Below are 12,093 nucleotides of genomic sequence, written 5' to 3'. Positions count from 1 at the left end.
TTAGAGATGATATTAGAAATAAACCTGAACTGTCACCTTCACTTGCAAGAAATATGTTCATTATGATTCACATGTGATTAAAATGGTGAACCATAATTGATATTGCTTGACCAACACTGTGTGCAGAGGAAATATTGAACCAAAAAGTATCGACAGGAGAATTTGCCTTATTTTTAATTCATATTTCAAGTTCCCTTCATTTAGACAGTAAGCCAGGTTAAAGCCCGATTTAATTTTTGGTACCGCAGGTTGTGGGGATCTTTCTAAACTGCAGGACGATAGGTTTCATTTGTTCAGCTCATTTGGTTTTCCATTATTTGTGTGTTCATCTTATGATAAAATATGAGAGATGTTTACCACAGCATTTTGTTTGAGCTTCCAGAAGCTCAAACAAAATGCTTCTGCTGCTAATGAGAACAGTGTTTTCTAAAGTTTAAGATTACAGTAGCTCTAACTGAACCTGCTGATACAACAGGCCTGTGCAAAAAATGCTGCTACAAATCCCTTTTTAGTCAGCTCTCTGTCTTCTGACCGTCTGAATCCAAGGTATAATTCAAACATCAGGTAAAATGTGACTCACAGCAGCTTCAGTGTGTCTGTTAAACCAAATGTGTGGTTTTCATCATTAAAAGTCAGATGTGGGGGCCCAAAGCACAAATTCAGCCCCTGCGGCGACGATGTTGGATAAATGTCATATGTTTAAGTAGCTGCATTTTGACTTATTATTTAATTTCTAATACAGTTCACTGGTTGATTAAAGGTAAAAACAGCAAGTGTTCAATCCAACAACTGTATACCGGAAAGGATTTTAGTAACATTTTGACCCAGGTTTGCTTTACTGTTGATATTAGTTAGATCTTTTATTACCTGTTTGCTGTGTGGTATGTGTCTCTCTGCAGAATCATGCTGTACGACCAGGACTGCAACATTAAGGATAGTGTTTTTCTGTAATGAAAGTGACTCCGTGGAAGCCAATAAACTGGAACCATTTGAACTATTGTGCCATGTGTATTTTACATGAAGTCAACAAATTCAACACATCCGGGTTACGGGTTACCAGTCACATGTAGACACAAAGAGGCAGATAACGCACTCAAATTCACACCTAGACAATTAGAGCCTCCAGTCCACCTATTGCACATGTTTTCTGGATTCTGGAAGGAAACCAGAGTACCCAGACAGAACCCATAGAGAAATAGGGAGAACATGCAAACACCAGCCAGAAAGGCCTCAGGCCCAGGAATTGAACCAAAACCACCTTATCATGAGGCAGCAGTACTAACTCCTGCACCACAGCCGGCTACTGGTAGGTTCCACACACAGAGACACTAGCTTGTGTCTGCAGTAGATAGACACTGTGTGTTTTTACTTTGCTGCATTGAAAATAAATCCCTTTAAGTTCATCTGCTGGTAGGAAAGTGTGAATGAAACTGCTACACACTGTGTACTTTTTAATGATTGTTTAAAATCAGCATTGTGTATCTATGCATTAACATCCGTGCAAAATGTAGCCACACCTGTATGTTTGTGTGTATGTGTATCTCCATCCAGCCAGAGTTACAGCCTGGGAATAATGGTGCGTTCCAGGCAACACGTAACTTGTTTTTCCGACCTGTTCCTATGGTTACCCGTTAGAACCATAGACTGTAGGTTGGAACGTACAGTCAAACTCGTAACTGGTGACTTGAAGTCGTGACTTACGGGTTCAAAAGCCTGCCTGGAACGCACCATAAGACACAGATGCAGCTGTTCTTTATCAGAATGTTGCTGTCTGTGACAGTGATGTCACAATGATCCATTCTAAATTCCATCAGGACCTGAGTGAGTTCACACAGTTCTCTACACAACAACACCCACTTGTGGAGAGTCTGAGAAGAAACCTGCACAAGAGGATAAGAAACATAAAAGGTGTCAACACTGAAGAGCAAAGATGAGTGAGAATAGGTCAGTGTATGATGAGCTCCGTCTGGAGCAACAGCTTTGTGATGCGGCGATTCGGGTGGACAACACTGAATTTCATGTGCACAAGCTGGTCCTGTGTAACTGTAGCCCCTACTTCAGGTAAGTAGATGATTGCATTTTACTCATTTCTGAGAACTGCAGTTGATCTACCTTATGTTCGCAATTTAATTTGACTTGGGCACAGCACCTTGAAAATAGTCTTTAAATAGACAGTCAGTAAATGTTTTACTGTTTCTTTACTTAAGTTTCATCCCCTTGTTCTGCACCCTCTCTGACCCACAGAACTCTCTTTACCCACTGGTCAAACCCAGACAATTGGGACTTTGACTTGTCTGGTGTGTCACCTGACATGATGAGACTGATCATTGACTTTGCCTACACCGGTGTTGTTCCTGTGACACCAGAGAATGTCCGAGAGGTTTTTATAGCAGCTGACCGGTTCAATGTAGAGGGCATCATGGAAGCCTGCAGTCACCTCCTGGAGGAGCAGCTGACCCCACAGAACTGCATTGATACCTGGTGTTTCACAGACCTCTATTACAACCCCGAACTGAAACACAAGACCTTCCTCTTCATCCTAAATCACTTTGAGGACATTGACACCACCTCAGCGGAGTTTGTGCAGCTTTCTGAAATGGAAATCACTAAAATCATTGAGAATGACCAACTCAATATAAAGACGGAGGAGACAGTGTTTGAGGCCGTTCTCCACTGGATCAACTACGCTCCTGAGCAACGCAGAGAATACATCTCTCAGCTTCTGCCCAAGGTAAATTAGGGGGCTGAGCCAGTATAGAGGTCAACCCAAAATAGGAGTTAATTAAGTGAAAGATAAATGTAGCACTATCTGCAGGAGCTCTGCATTAAAACTTTTTTATGACCCAACTAAGGAGTTTGATAAATCTGAATAAGCTCAAGTCTGCTGATAATGCTAGCCAGTATAATTAGCTAGTATGGGCCCTGGCCTATTTCTGTCTTTATGTCTCTGTGCAGGTCAGACTGGCTTTAATGAATCCAGAATACATGATGGAGAATGTGATGAAAAACGAAATTGTGAAGGCAAATGAAGAGTGTCGCCAAATCCTCCTTCGTACTATGGATGCCATGATTGATATGAGAGCAAGGAGATTCTCCAACTCTATTTCCCTCCATCATTTGGCCTGTCCACGCCTGCCCCCGGCCATCCTGTTGGCCATTGGAGGCTGGAGTAGCGGTGGCTCCACCAATGCTGTTGAGGCGTATGATGTCCGTGCAAAGGTGTGGGCCCAGTTAATTGATGATGGGGGGTTTCCTCGGGCCTACCATGGCACTGCAGTCCTCAATGGGTCACTTTACTGTGTTGGTGGCTTTGATGGCGTTGAACATTTCAACAGCACGCTCAGGTTTTACCTGGAGACACACACCTGGGAAGAGGTGGCACCGATGTATTATAGACGCTGCTATGTCAGCGTAACTGTTCTGGATGGGTACATATATGCTATGGGCGGCTATGATGGATACAATCGACTTGAAACTGCAGAACGCTATGAACCCAGCACCAATCAGTGGACTTTAATTGCATCCATGCATGAGCAGAGGAGTGATGCTAGTTGCACAACTCTCCATGGTAAGGTAGGTAACCCTAACCCTAACACTAAATAAGATAGATCTATGTTAGGACAGGGACAGCACACAGGTTTTATGGTTTGACTCTATGAGCATTTGGTAGGCTACGGTGGCCCTAAGAGGTCAACACACGGCAGCTTCAGAAAACATGTGCAAATACACAAATGAAAATTATCAGAAAACATCTTCATAGATAAATCAACAATACAATGAAAGTGTTTCCAGGGGACACTAAAAAAATGATGATACATTTTTTTTTCAAAACACTATTTTACCTCCACTAATTCTCCCCAGGTCTATATCTGTGGTGGCTTTAATGGGAACGACTGCCTGTCAACGGCTGAATGTTACGACCCCCAGAGCAACCAGTGGACACTGATCGCCCCCATGAGAACCAGGCGCAGTGGAGTTGGGGTCGTGGCTTACAAAGACCACATATTTGCAGTAAGCACTTGACCTATCACCTAACTCTCAGAAACACACACAGAAAAAATATGTTATTAGTAGAGTTTTCGTATAGACCTAAGCCAGATAATAATCTTTCAATAGAAATCAAGCCAGAGGTTGTGCATCTTTTTCATTGTCCTCAAGTTGACTGAAAACAGATGTTTCAATAATATTTTACCTATTGCAGAACATGTCAGTTATCAGCAGTTTTACTCATTGTTATGTAACCTATGCCTCTTCTTAAAGTATAAATGAGATGCAAAATACAATCAAAGCACTCCCAACTTCATGTTTTACTCTAACTTGTTTAGGTCGGTGGTTTCAATGGAGCCAATCGGCTGCGTACTGCTGAGGCCTACAACCCCAACACTGACACCTGGTGCCATATCCCACAGATGCACAACTACCGGAGTAACTTTGGCATCGCAGTAATCGATGACTGTCTTTTTGCTGTTGGGGGTTTCAACGGTTTGAGCACCACCCCTTATGTTGAGAGCTATAATGTTGAAACCGGTGAATGGTCTGAGATCCTGGACATGGAGATCTCCCGCAGCGCCCTGAGCTGCTGCGTGTTGTCCAGACTCAACAACTTGGCAGAGTATACTGCCACTCGTTACTCCCTGCAATTCCCAGATGTAGAGAATGAGGTGGATTGATGAAGATCTGTTTATGACTTGCTCTGTAAATAAATATCCCTGTGAGTCATACTACAGTGTGATAATTTGGTAGCTTTCTGTTTGATACCCCCATGACCTGTGCCCATTTTGTTGACTGTTAGCTGGTCAGTATGCAGCTGCAGATTAAGTGATGTGTGTAATATGCAGGAAAAAACTAATTGGTTCCAGGCAATATCAATCCCACTGATCCATGAAATCCTATCAAACAGAGAACTATACTAATGCTGCACTAAATAAATGCAAAGCAAGAACGTTGTTAACTTGTCGTGTGTATGGGTTGAAGTTGGACACCACATTGTTATATTTCATGTTTGAGTTCTCATCTCATTTTTTTGGTCTAACAAAGACAAAATATACCCTTAAAAAGATTATAACACACAAGTAGTTCTACTTAAATGGCATTTATTTCATAGCATGTTAATAATGGGGATAAGTCAAATAATGACAACCTGCTTCCTAAAAACAGTTGAGATGTAATCAGGATCAATAAAACCGTATTAAACATTCAAGTAAAACAAACACATTATATTGATTTTTATTATGGCCTATAATAAAGATGATAGTGATTTCCAGAAATAATACTCAGATTAAACTTTTTTCATGGATAAACAGAAGCGGATTAAAAAACAGAGCCAAAGGCCTCTATGGCAGAGGCAGCCCTGTGATAAGTCTTTAGACACTTATGTCCAATTAAACAACAAAATAAAAAAGGTGTTTGTGGTGCAGATTGGTTCAGTCCTTCACAACAACTTTGATGAAGGTCTTGATGTTCCTCAGATTGACGCTATCGAAGTTCACCAGCAGCACGGTGGAGCCAGCACTGGTGGGAAGGAACTCTACACTGGCTTTGGCTTCTTGTTGGGGGCCCACATCTCCAACCCTGTAACAATCACATGCACCTGTGAGCATAATGATTCAAACTAATCGCAAACGAGGCTCCTGTTTTATGCTGAATTCTGATCTAATCTCTTGCACATTACATGGCATAATGGGATTTCATAGCATCATCTTAAATTACAGGACAGCATCATTTCCTGTCAAGATGGAAGAAAGAAAATGTTTGGTGCAAATTAAAGTGCAATTGACTTTTTTTTAGGCTTTGACTTCATACACAGTCAATCACAGTTAGCTACAAATTTGTACATCAAACCCTGATGAAAATTAGGTGACATAAGCAAAAGCCATGAAGTCGAAAGAGATGCCAAGCATAGAAACATGCATGTGCATTCTGCACATAATTCAGCTCTTCAACATACTTAGCTGTAATGGGTTTGCCGCCGGTGAGGCCGACCCCCTCAATGGTGAAGCTGCAGTCCCGCAGCGGCTCTGGTAAAGGGTTCAACAAGGTCATCTCTGCTGTCACAGCTTGGTTCACTGTGGCCTCTCCTAACAGCTGCAGAGATGAGTTCAGGTTAATGGGTCTCATCATGTAAGAGGTATGAATTATATCATAATAAACGTGTATATACGTATATATATAATGGCTGTATGGTAGCCAAGTGCTCCAGATCTATTAATGAATTCATACTTTTTTCCCTAAAGGATTAGACTAGAGAGCTGTATTATTGCTAATAAAAAAACTGTTTTTCCATCCATCCGTCCATCCATCCATCCATCCATCCATCCATCCATCCATCCATCCATCCATCCATCCATCCATCCATCCATCCATCCACCTTTATCTCAATGTCTGGCTCATCTAGCACAATGGTCTTTTCAGCCTTATGGTAGTCGATGGTCTTCTTGTCGATGGTGATGGCTGTCAGCCGGATCAACCTGTCTGAGGTGATCACTGATCCATAACTGTCATACTTCAGTCTGAGAGGCACACGCTTTTCTGAAACAAAGACAAAAAGCATATTGTATACACATTAAATAATGGGTTACAACAATCTCAGTGCATTTTCATTATAACAGTATTTTTTGACAGTAAATATCATGACCAAGGTATTTATCCTAAGAAACATTTGTGGGGTATCTGGATGGCTTTGGATTACTTCAAATGTCTTTTTCAGGCATAGATGGCCTTGTTTCATTGAGGTATCTTAAAGACTTTGCACTTGCTAACAACACAGCCATTTCACTAATTTACTGATCAGAAAATGTGATACACAGTATTTTCATCACATCAAACCTTCTCCAGAGGCCACCTCCAGTTTGTCTGAAACAAACCCACAGCTATCTCCCAGTTTCCCATTGTAGCCGATGGCTTTGGCGAGGAACAACAAGGTGCAGGTTCTTGTTTCCATGTAGTTGTTAGTGAGGACAGCGTACACCTCGAAGTCTGAGCCCACTATCATGTTGTCAGAAAGCTTGACCTTAAATGAGATTTACAAGATGATTAATTTAAGGTGAATATCTTGTAAAAAAAAAAAAAAAAAAAGTTGTTCATAATCAGACTATTCTGTGATTTTAGCTATCACTATTCTGTACTGAAGTGAATTGACTCGACAGCCTTTATTGTCATCAAAATACAACAAGATTGGGAGCGCTACTGCACTACACTACTACAATAAATAACTAATACAATCACAATTGTTCATATTATGCTGTGTATCAGTTATGTCTGTCAACTATGGTTATTATTTTCAGCCGTGATTGTTCCTCTCGTTTGTGGTACTGACTTTATTAACAAGAAATACTAATGTATTACTTATACTACAATGTATTTTATGTCTCTATTTCTTTTCTTTTTCAAACCGCTGAACCTACTGTTTCACTCCAGATAATGTGAGCTCTTTGTAGCCTTGTATAGTCTGTAACAAATATCTCCCACCCCAGATTATCTGTGTAAAAGACACACACAAACACAAACCTTGAGATGGAGCCCTGGCTCTTCTCCTTGCTGCTGTAGCTTGTTGTGATGCTGGGCCTTCTCAAACACCCGTCTTTCCTCCTTTGAGCCTGAAAACCATAAAGTACATCTTTATCAAGTTCCTAAATAAGACAAAACAGTGCCCAACACAGAGGCTGTTAAACACTGCGATCATTTCATTTTGCGTGATGTTGGTCTTATGCAGTTTTATTTGGTAAGTTTGTGTTACCTGAGGGCTGAGGTCATCTGAAAATGTTTGCAGGAGCAGTGTGTGATGTGTATGTTTTGAGTACTTCTGCAGTACCTTCTGGATACTTGTACTGGTGTGTGATGTCGTGTCTGTCATCTGAGCCCACTGATTTGGTGCTGATGAAGCGTCCAACAGACTTGGTTGACCCACTGAACTTCACAAATGTTCCATTTGTCAGGCGCACCAGGTCCACAACATCTGCATTGACCTGTCCCCATACATGACATGAACACAATATAAACTAGCACTACATACAGAGATATCCTTATACACCTATGTACTGTATATAGTAGGCTATTTCTAAATATTTCACTCTCTGTCTGGTGGGTTAGCAGGGCTTGGCTAAAATGCAGATATCTAAATCTAACCTTGATTATTCCAAACTAGGTTCATTTTTACTTTAAAATGTTACAATAAAACTCACCTCTGCAAATATGAAGGGAGCATCATACTTCTTAGTCAGTTCGCCTTCCTTGATGGACTTAAGTGAGGCTGGTCCACAACAGAAAACCTCTGAAATGGAAAAGGTTTCAGACATGCAGCATTCACACCAAGTCAAAAAAAGAAAGAAGAAAAAAGGGAACATAAAACAACAACAAAAAAAGGTACAAATGCTTAATATTTTTGCTGATTTGTTTTGTGGCAGAACACAAGTGTGTGAATTATTGTTTTACTGTTAGTATCATAGCCAAAATGTGGCCCCAGTAAAGACATGGACTGTCATTCAAATAATCATAATTCCTTAGTATCTGATTGGTTGGTGTGGTTCCCTAGTCACCCTCAGTAACTTGACTGTGATAAAAATGGGCAGGTTTCAGTTTAAATTCATCCATGAGATTTGATCTCAAGATCTGATTTATTTATCTATACTTTACACAGAATACTAATATCCCTCCAATTGAAGCAGTTTCACACTGAGGCCTAATGGCAAAAGGTTATATAATCGCTAGTATTAACACTTCTACACTTCTAAAGTCCTACATGGAGGCCAGTCAGCAGACTTTAATCATGTGTGATATGTAACAGAGTCTTCCAGAGACATTATGTGCTTAGTACAAATAAAACTGCTGTGACAAGTTAGCCATAGACCACGCACTCAACCTGTGACTACTGAATTTGAAACCAACCACCATGGCGAAAAAGGAAGCAACGCATTTTGATGCATTTGTGTAGCAGGTTTCATATAGTTACAGTCAGAGTTATCTTTTATCACCATCGCTTCTCTCCTGCGGGGTTGGGTCGCTGGTCTGCCACCCGTCATACTCAGACCCCAGATCTGGACGAGTCATCCAGCTGTCCACCCAAACATGGAAGTTCCTGGGAAAACATGTAAAAGAAAGGATTATCTGTAAAATTATGATAATAAATAATAATAAAATCAAAGCTTAATTCTGTGGAAGACAACAACGGAGAAAGAGGATTTAGAGATGGAATATTGGAGGAGATGCTCACATTCAACCCCACCACAGACTCACCAGATTGAATCACTGTTATCAAGTCTTTCACCATCTTCATCATACAGGTTTTCTATCACCAGGTTGGCATCACTATCATGAGCTGATCCAAAGTTAGTAACCACTCGACATGGGATGCCCAGGCTTCTGGACACTGCATGAGTGAGGGGAGCAACACTTCATCACACCACTTTACTAAAGCACATGCTTCAGATTAAACAGGGAACCAAAGATTAACAATAATGACATCACATCAAATGCAGACAGATAGACACAAAGCCATGAGATAAATTTCTAAAATTAGGGGTGTGGATAAAAAAAGACTCTTGTGCTAGTTGCACTGTTGTTCAACCTGTGCAGGCAACAGCAGCGAAGACCCAACACTGGCCGTAGCGAACAGGGCCCTTTTCAGCCCACTGATGCAGAATGTCCCCGCTGCCGATCCACAGGCCTGGATGAACTCCACCTGCAAAGTCGTACCACTCTCCCACCAGCACACCTCTGTCATCATTGCTGTTGATCTGTGGTCACAGACAGAGGGGAGATGAGGATGGACATGTCTGTGGACATGATGATCCTGATGTATTGATTTGTACCAGCACCTAGCAGAAATAGCTTTAGTTTCTCAATTAGCTATTTCGACTTGCAGCAGAAATAAATGAGGACACACTTGCTCGCTATAAAACCAAACACTCTTTCTTTCACTCTTTCAGCCGCTTTGCATCACAAATGTTGCTGCAGGGACGAGGGGAGAGCATTAAACACTTCCAAAGAGGGACAGAGGTTTCCCTGCAGGACCATACAAAGTAGCATAGTTTTCTAATGCACCGTGGTAACCTCTTCTTGTGCAGCTAAAAACAAAACAATCCCTCACAGGCTGACTGCAGCTCTTACTAAAGCTTTGACACCTACCATAGCACTCAGCACCCTGGTCACATAGACAGGATTTCTCCTGGCAGTGCAGTCCTTGTCAGCATCTGACACAAACTTTGGGTTGTCATCCAGGATTTTCAGACAGATATCCAGTATGCCTTTCTCAAACTGCAGAAGATGGATAATATTGAGCAGCATAAAAAGGTGGTTTATGTCATAATACATTGTATTTGGTTAATTGTAGTATTAATAACTGTATAAATGTATTAACGTAGTGCATACCTGTCCAAAGTTCCACGGTGTCCCCTTGATGCGTTTAACAGTTCCTCTGTAGAGCTGCCCGTGTTGTGCTAAAACATACTCCTGCCTCTTTGTCTCACTGCGCATGTAAACTGCATCTCCTGTAAATCAGTGCAGAGGGGACAGCTCCACATAACTGTTGGACCAAGTTTATGTTTTAGTTATAAAATCACTTCAAACTGTGCAAGCTGCTGTTGGACCACAACAAAATATAACTCATTCATTTACAACTCACCATTGCACCAAGCATTGAAAAGCAGAGTGAACTGTCCTAAAACAGTCTTCTGCCCTTCCTGGTCCAGAGTCAGAGTATAAACTCCTATGGGGCTATTGGGGGAGGAACTGATGGACAAAGACACTGTGTTTTCAGGGGAATCATTAATAACAGATGCGCTCCATTCATTGTCCACTGTGGAGTCACCTAAACCGAAGGAAACCTTAGTGTCTGACTCTTTCCTGGGTAAAGGACCTGCAGAGACATAAACAGTAAATCTGAATCCAGATAGTAGACAGGCACAGATCCATGTGCACACACTGCTGCTGCTCTCCTACAAGTGCAGCACGTTAAGCAGCCTGAATCTAAACATGAGAGAAGATGCGTACCAGTCTCAACAATGAGTGTGAAACTTGTTTCACCCAGTTTAAACTGTCTGCTGCCGGGTGTCAGATGTAAGATGATGTTGAAAGGCTGTCCCCTCCTCACAATCAAACGCTCCTCTTCATACAGCTCCGTGTGATGGCTGCTGTTGTTGCTCTTAATATTCAGATCACACCTCTCGATGCCCAAGGCTGTAAGTGGAGAGAAAGGCAAACTTTTCGCTTTTGACTTCAGTTTAAAAGTTCTCACCTGCAACAATGTAATTGAACATATGTGACTCAAATAACCTGATGGCTTTTATCTCCCTAAAAAAACTTTTTCCCCCCCAAACAATAAATCACAAGAAATCATCAATACATTCCTCGGTACAAATAGAGTTGTTATGTGTGTTTGATCTGAGAGATCTTATGTCAGCCACCATTCGCACTCATCATATTTCACAGTTGACTTTCAATCTGATATGTATTCAAAATACTCTAAGTAACAGAAAACCACATCTCCAGTTGTAGATTATTTCCTCTTCTGATATAATGCAGACACATGTGCTACAATATAAGACACAAATAGTATTTTCTCGTCCTTACCTTGACTCATGTCTGCAGCAAAGTTCTTGTCTCTCGACTTCTGTGGAAAGTGACACTAGAGCTTCACACTTCCTGTGCTCATTGGTTAATGACCTTGCGGTGTAAATGCCTCTGAGGGATATTTGTAGCATGTGAAACTTGATCACGACGCCCCCCTTCTGTCTGGTCCCCACATCAGTAATTCTGTTTTTAGTCAGGAGGGGCAAAGAGACTCACAGCACTCCACTTCATACTTAGTAAAATAGACTGTGAATCTTGAGGCTATTGTGAAGGATTTCTGTTGAAGAGCAGTATTCATGCAGTCGTGTGTTATTGAAATGAGTCCTTAGTCAGCTAATTAACAGTAATGTCTCAGTTATGTTAATTTAGGCCTATATGTTTCACAGCAACCTAGCAGTTTACAACAACATTTTCCTGCTAAAATAAAAAATAAGCCACCAACAAAGAAGTTTTTTCATAAGTTATTGTACCATATATTATTGTTTGACTCAACATAAACAAAATGATATCATTCAAAATCAATAAAAA

At 41.1% G+C, this 12,093-nt stretch overlaps 2 protein-coding genes across 2 annotated transcripts; one reads left to right on the top strand and one right to left on the bottom strand.

Moving 5' to 3' along the window:
* Positions 1-1,817: 1,817 nt before the first annotated feature.
* LOC146984431 (kelch-like protein 10) lies at positions 1,818-4,722 on the top strand. The gene is made up of 5 exons (XM_085781467.1): positions 1,818-2,061; positions 2,245-2,731; positions 2,956-3,573; positions 3,862-4,011; positions 4,326-4,722. Exons 1-5 carry the CDS (start codon positions 1,931-1,933, stop codon positions 4,668-4,670), a joined length of 1,731 nt encoding a protein of 576 aa, XP_085637593.1. The 5' UTR covers positions 1,818-1,930; the 3' UTR covers positions 4,671-4,722.
* Positions 4,723-5,073: 351 nt separating this feature from the next.
* Positions 5,074-11,808, bottom strand: LOC146984430 (protein-glutamine gamma-glutamyltransferase 2-like). The gene is made up of 15 exons (XM_085781466.1): positions 11,566-11,808; positions 10,987-11,172; positions 10,619-10,852; positions 10,366-10,484; positions 10,123-10,251; positions 9,563-9,731; positions 9,232-9,364; positions 8,970-9,073; positions 8,181-8,269; positions 7,811-7,964; positions 7,507-7,595; positions 6,826-7,009; positions 6,368-6,528; positions 5,948-6,084; positions 5,074-5,571 (listed from the first exon to the last, which is right to left on the bottom strand). The coding sequence occupies exons 1-15, from the start codon at positions 11,573-11,575 to the stop codon at positions 5,424-5,426; spliced, it is 2,046 nt and encodes a 681-aa protein (XP_085637592.1). The 5' UTR covers positions 11,576-11,808; the 3' UTR covers positions 5,074-5,423.
* Between the last annotated feature and the right edge of the window lie 285 nt (positions 11,809-12,093).

Source organism: Trachurus japonicus, chromosome 7 (genome assembly GCF_045865225.1).
Source record: "Trachurus japonicus isolate A0001 chromosome 7, Traja_1.0".
NCBI classification, from domain to species: domain Eukaryota; kingdom Metazoa; phylum Chordata; class Actinopteri; order Carangiformes; family Carangidae; genus Trachurus; species Trachurus japonicus.
The sequence above is the reverse complement of the archived record's forward strand: the minus strand, read 5'-3'. Positions and strand labels throughout refer to the sequence as shown.

Bases quoted from the DNA above. Each gene is read 5' to 3' on its own strand.
- LOC146984431 (XM_085781467.1), top strand. From the start codon at position 1,931: ATGAGTGAGAATAGGTCAGTGTATGATGAGCTCCGTCTGGAGCAACAG. The intron at 2,062-2,244 runs GTAAGTAGATGA...TCTGACCCACAG, and splicing joins AACTGTAGCCCCTACTTCAG to AACTCTCTTTACCCACTGGT. The intron at 4,012-4,325 runs GTAAGCACTTGA...TAACTTGTTTAG, and splicing joins ACAAAGACCACATATTTGCA to GTCGGTGGTTTCAATGGAGC.
- LOC146984430 (XM_085781466.1), bottom strand. The intron at 9,732-10,122 runs GTAGGTGTCAAA...CTGTGACCACAG, and splicing joins CCAGGGTGCTGAGTGCTATG to ATCAACAGCAATGATGACAG. The intron at 9,365-9,562 runs GTTGAACAACAG...TCACTCATGCAG, and splicing joins CGCTGCTGTTGCCTGCACAG to TGTCCAGAAGCCTGGGCATC.